Source organism: Phaethon lepturus, unplaced genomic scaffold (genome assembly GCF_000687285.1).
Source record: "Phaethon lepturus isolate BGI_N335 unplaced genomic scaffold, ASM68728v1 scaffold6985, whole genome shotgun sequence".
Lineage (NCBI taxonomy): Eukaryota > Metazoa > Chordata > Aves > Phaethontiformes > Phaethontidae > Phaethon > Phaethon lepturus.
This window is the reverse complement of record NW_010541161.1, coordinates 15,120-21,165: the sequence shown is the minus strand read 5'-3', so window position 1 is coordinate 21,165 and position 6,046 is coordinate 15,120. Positions and strand designations below refer to the sequence as shown.

General features: G+C 44.0%; 1 protein-coding gene across 1 annotated transcript in view; it reads right to left on the bottom strand.

The window, feature by feature from the left end:
- Window positions 1-6,046, bottom strand: part of PGBD5 (piggyBac transposable element derived 5) — a 35,948-nt gene that overhangs the window by 23,721 nt on the left and 6,181 nt on the right. Inside the window, exon 2 of the mRNA XM_010287643.1 lies at window positions 3,172-3,306. Within this exon, the coding sequence (XP_010285945.1) occupies window positions 3,172-3,306 (135 nt within the window). The remainder of the gene's footprint in view (window positions 1-3,171; window positions 3,307-6,046) is intronic.

Below are 6,046 nucleotides of genomic sequence, written 5' to 3'. Positions count from 1 at the left end.
ACAGATAGGTAGGGAAATATATCAGAGGGAAGTGAGAAAAGCAAAGAGAAGATGGAGCAGAGAGGGACACCTGAGGTCCTGCAAGCTCAGTTTGCTGTTCTCATTGAATTAGAAAGAAAGAAACAAGAAGGCCCAAGCCCCTTCCTGCAGCAGCTGCTGCTGCCACCTTGATATCCAGCATCAAGGATGGCTGAAAAAGGCAACAGTATTAGGGCAGTTTTGCTGCCTACTTTGACAAAGTCAGCTCTCCTGGAGCCCTTCTAACCCTCTGAAAGGTTTTGTTCATGTTCCCAGCCGCTGTAGACGTGTATTTATTTTGTTTAAATGATGTGTCCTTCCTGCATGTTCCCACTTGGCCAGCTGACTATGAAAAGATACTCAGCAAGAAAGCTATTCACTGCAACAAGATGGTTGAGAAATTCTGAAGCAGAGACATGATCTGAAATTGTGCATCCAGCTTAAAACAGAGACGTAATTGTCAGGGTGGAGTCAGGTTATCTGTATTACAGAAGACAGAAAAGTAGTCTAATATATACACATTATTTATGTTATGCATATATAAGCCTATGCACCTTCTTACATCCGCAAGTAATATTTTGGTTTTATGCCACTTCTGTTCCGTGAATGGCTTACTGGGCTGCACTTCTGACCAAACACCATTTGCTTAAAAAAGCAAATGATAAACAATTAAACAGAAGTATTTACTCACTCGCAAAAAAGTGATTCAGAGTTTTGTTCATGAGAACAAGCAGAGGAATTTGGGGAGTCAAGCAGCTAAAACTCCTAACATTAACACAACTGCCCTGTGAGGTGTCAACCAGGAGTTGTTCACAGAGTAGCTCAGCATGTGACTTCAAAACACTGATATCCATTTCACATTAGGAAAACAAACCAACCAACTCCTTTCACTGTAGGAAAAGAAGATCACTGGGAAAACTGGGATGTTCTCAAACGGAGATATTTTTAACATCAGGCTCATCATTTGGGTTTAGAGGACCTTTCTTTTGATGAGAAGCATCACAGACCTCTTGAGGTTCCTTCCATTCCTGAGAGCCGGTCATATGTCGCTCACTTCTCTCTTTTGCCTGGGATGCCTCACCTTTTTATAGACATATATTATTCAGACTTTTGAAACTGAATTAGCCTGATTTATGAAGTGTTTATAGTCATATTTTATCCTGAATCAAATGACCTTAATATTATCATGTGGAAACCAGACAGTGTTACAGAGTTTCTACATATTACCAAGTGGGTGCTTTAAGGTTTTTCTGACAGCAAACAGGTGATGCTTTTTTCTTTAACAGTAGTCAGTCCTTAACTATCAGGCAACAAGTCTTTCCTTCACGATGGCAGTTTCACAAGAGATGGAGAGGAAAGTGGGCCCATGAAGGGGGAAAACATTGGATTTACTTGTTTAGATCAATGCTCTCCATACGTCAAACACAGAAGAAACACCTCCCTGTTTTAATACACTAAATAAACCAAACAAGCACCACATAAGTGCTTTGGATTCTGCAAGATCCATTGCAAGTGTGACACATAACTGAATGTAGCATTGCAAGCATACCGTAGGTGAAGATCCCTATCCTCCCCAGACTAGGTTTTTCCATTTAGCATGAATGTTCGTGTTCCTGTATATTCTTTTTCACTCTTCCTTAAGGTCCCTCTCATTTTAGCATGATGATAATTACAGCCAAGCCATGGAGTGAAAACAGAAGGCAGTTGGTAAGATGACCCTGGACGTCATCTGGATGCAAGTGAAGCATGAGTATCATCTAATTCATTAAGGGAGCAGGAGGATTAGGGTGGTGCTGAGCATCTATTCTGTTTCATTTGACATTCCATTAATTTACTCTCTCAATGGACAGGAGGGGAGGTGCAACGTAATTATAGCTCAGAATCTGAAACCTCTGGCATGTCTGAAAACTTATTAGTTTGGTGGCAGTTGGCTGGGGGGAGCATGGCAAGACAGATCAGCAAACTTTGTGCTCGCTGTACCCATCACGCTTCAGTAATAAACTGTATGTGGAACTGGTGGAGTTCACCTTGGAGATTAAGGACACTGCCTCCGTGTAGCAAACGACTTCCCAAAAGCCTTGAGAGCGGAAACTTCCAAGGATACTTCACAAGGTGAATCTATTTTGTATTGGACAAAACAACTGCTTTAAAACCTGGACGGAAGATGTATGCCCCTAATTTTCTTCTCAGAGTGAACAACATTGCTGAAAATGCAAACCTCTGTTCCCAGCAAGCCTCTTTTCTCGCACAGCTACCTAAACAGTCTTAGTGATTCATGGATCAAATTTTACTGTGAACAAACGTTCAACTGCAGCAAATCCACAGGCCCTGTAGTTTTGACATGCATTCAGCCTGAGCAGGCAGTGTGCATGTCCTACCTGCATCTCCAAACCACTGCTCTGGAACATGCAAGACACCACGTTTTCACAGAAGCTCTTGAAAAAAAGAAATATCAGAAAATACCTGCCCCCTCACCTCTAGGTATCAAAATAAACAGCCAGATTCTTCAAGAGCACTCAAAATACATCAGCAGCTGGCGAGCTTGAGAACATAAAAAGTTGTCCCCCATGCCTTACAACACTAAAAACAAACGCTTTAACATCTCCCACTCAAGCTCATTATCTCACCTTGAGGTCACATCAGATTTTATTTCTTTGGTAGAGAAGCAGAAGTGTGAAAAGAGATGCAATAGGAACCCCTGCTAATATGCTTCTCACAGAAAAATGGACAACTTGATACCATATTGATTTAGCCTATTGGACACCGCTGGCTATCACAGATGCAGCGTTAGACTTAGAGAAGCTGACTCATTAAAAATGGCAGAAGTCACAGTACCTAGACATTTAGATAAACTTAGGATGTACAAACAGACAGATCTTTTAACTCCATTTCAATTTAATTAGCTTAGGGCTGGCAGCCAGATGGACAGTATTAGAGACAGGCACCCTCAGTTAAATCATATAGCAAACAGAGCACCAGGAACTTGTCATCACTGTCCGTCAGATCTAGAATTTGTGCGAGTCAGAGGCCTGCTGCATTCAAATTCTAGACTCTGGCAAGGCAATGAAGAGAAGTGACTGTTACCTTTGTTCCTGCAATACACTTAAGGGCCTGCTGGAACTAAATCAAGACATCTGAAGAGGTAAAACCCACCTGGCAGATGAAACCAGTGGATGAGCACTGCCGAACCCAGAGACTGAATTTCCTCTTTTTCCTCTTACGCAGCTCCCTCTCTGTGCACGTGGCAATGAAAATGGGATCCTCATCAATCAAGGGCTCATGTAGTACCTGCAATTGGCAAGCAGAGGAGAAACAGAAGATTGCATGATTGCTGAAAAAAAATGCAGCTTTAAATTCTTCCAAGGAAATACAATCCTTGCACTATGTTTGTATGCATCACCTCATACAAAGGAGCAAACCCACTTTTATTCAATGCTATCACCCAAAAAAACCCAAGGCCTGCCAAGCACATTCCATTGTGGATGGCTGCTCTACATGTGGTTTGCAAACATTGCAAGGCACGGCGCTCAATTCTCATTATCAGCTACAGTTTAACATCCCTCCAAAATGTGGCCTCTACCTCTCACTATTAGCTACAGTTCAACATCCCTCCAAAATGAGGTGGTGGGTGGGGATTGTTAGCAGCATCTTTCTCCAAGCTTCATCATCAGCTTCATCTTGTTTGGCAGAATGTCTTCCACCCAAACACCTCCTGCAATATGTTGTAAGGTACACTCCTTGTTTACAGCAAAGGAAAACACACAGCAAAGAGGGAGAGAAGTTAAGGGAGAAAAAGTTATTTTCTGCTGCCACTTAGGGAGGTAATGAGAGACAGAAAACATTTTTTTCCTTGTGGCAGCAGCTTCAGGGAAGCCTCTCTTGCCTCAGGAGCTGAAAAATGTGACAAAAGGAGAGTGAAAGATAAGGGACCAGATCCAGGAATAGAAAAAGAGAAGGCAGACTGGAGCAAGTAATGAAAATCTGTGAAAGTGAAGCAATTTCTGCATTCTGCATCCAGATGGTGTAAGTTGTTCCCTGTTCCTTATAGCTGTTTTGTTACACTTCTCTCCATTAATTCAGTAGCAATGGCATTAGGTTTTACACTATAGAACCCACTTATAGAAAAGCACTACTACCTCCTTGCAGTTCGCAGGTAGCTGTGCATAACACACACATCCCTTACTGCACCATGTGTGAGCTGTCTAGTAAGTCACTGGTGAGAGTACAAATGCTTGGAAACTCTTGAAAGGTCTCAGGTGAGGCATGCTGACCAAATTCGGACATCTACATCTAAATCAGAGCAAGTGACTGCAGGCTTCCCTCCCAGTACACGACAGGAAAGCAGTCCCAGCAGGCCATAATTCATACCCTTTTAAAGACATGCATAAAATAAGTCAGATGAGTTATGACCTAAGAAAGTCCACTCTTTTCCAGTGACCATCACCCCAGGAGACCGGCTCAGATACAGCTATCCACAATACGGAGGCTCTCGCCCTCAGACCGACCCTTTCCGCATCTGCACGCGTGCTACTTTCGTGCACATCTGCAGGCAGCCAGTGGCGGAAATTAGAACAAAGCAGCATTAAACCTGTGAGCGATGCTCGTAGGAGAGATGTGGTGGGTAAGCAGTTAAGCACCAGTGACGAGCAGCTGCTGGCCTCCTGAACACAAGACGTTTATTGCACATCACTCTGTCAGCCCAAAATAGGCACCCGTGCCCTCCCCACGCAGTGGCGGCTGCAGACTTTCATTAATACGCACTCCACTTCTTAACAGCTCATAAAACATTCACAGGAGCATCTGAAAGCACTCTTGTGAGATGTTCAAATTATACACCGAAATGCAGATGCGAGCAAGGAGAGCTGCACATAAGCTATTTGTTCTTAAAGCTGCAGCTGCCCTGTTTTGCCACTGGAGCCAAATTCTCTTCCTCTCTCAAGGTCCACACGAAACACCACTCTTCCCTTCCTAAGGCCACCCTGGGCATTTCACACTTCCACATTGGGGAATTCTGACACCATTTTGCAAATATTAAACATGCCCTCATTTGCTTTTGCCTTTCTGCCTCTTCCATGCAGAGGGGGAGAGCACATCCCTTGGGATGGGGTTGGATACACCATTAAGAATTCCACAGCTTCTGGAAAGGCCCTCTTACCTGCCAGATCCCACTGACTGGTGTGGTTCAACTGTTACCATCTCCCCTGCTGTAGGATGGAGAGCAGCAGAGAGAACAGGCTGTGTAAGCACCACTTGAGGACAATTTTTACCTTCTGTCATTAGCTCAGCTTCCTCCTCTGCACCACAGCATCAGCTCTCCTCACAGCAGCTCTACTGCATCCTGCTCACCCTTCACACTCTTTTTGCCTTCTAAGACACAGTAAGGCCTGTCAGCCTTAAATTTAGAAAGCCAATCTGAGTTTTGAAAACCTCTCCCCATCTTCCTCTTTTCCTTGGCCATGCTCAGCCTTGCCTTCTCCTAAAATCCAGAGTTTCCCCTCCTTTTCCATCTCCCAAATGTTTAAGTCATTCCCATTTCTCCATAAGAAGATTAATGCTAGTCCAAAGTCACTGCTGAACTGCTAGGAAGAGAGAACAAAAATGGAAACAGAGTAGGGCAAGATTTGCTGTTGCTGTGAAGAGGGAATGTGGGACAGGCAGGGAAACTGAAATGAAAACCCTGGAGCTTGCTCTTCTTGCTTCCTCCAGAGAGGGTGGGGAGACAGGTATTGTCACCCCTCCATATGCAACGCTTTAACTTCATATGCAACAGTAAAGGACTTTGCAAGCAGTGCACTGTATGGGCTGTACCTGCTGCTGGAACAGCTGATCCCCATGTCTTTTTCAAAGGGTACAATTTGTTGCTTCTGGCACTGACATAGTTTTCTTCTGACAACAGCCCTGTTTGCCACTGGCCAGTCCTGTTAGTTTGTTCACCCTCCTCCATTGTCAGTCTCCTTGCTCGTCCTGCAATCTCAAATCCACCTCTTTGCCAAATCCCCATGCAAAGTGGTATTTGCTCCTTCCCCAT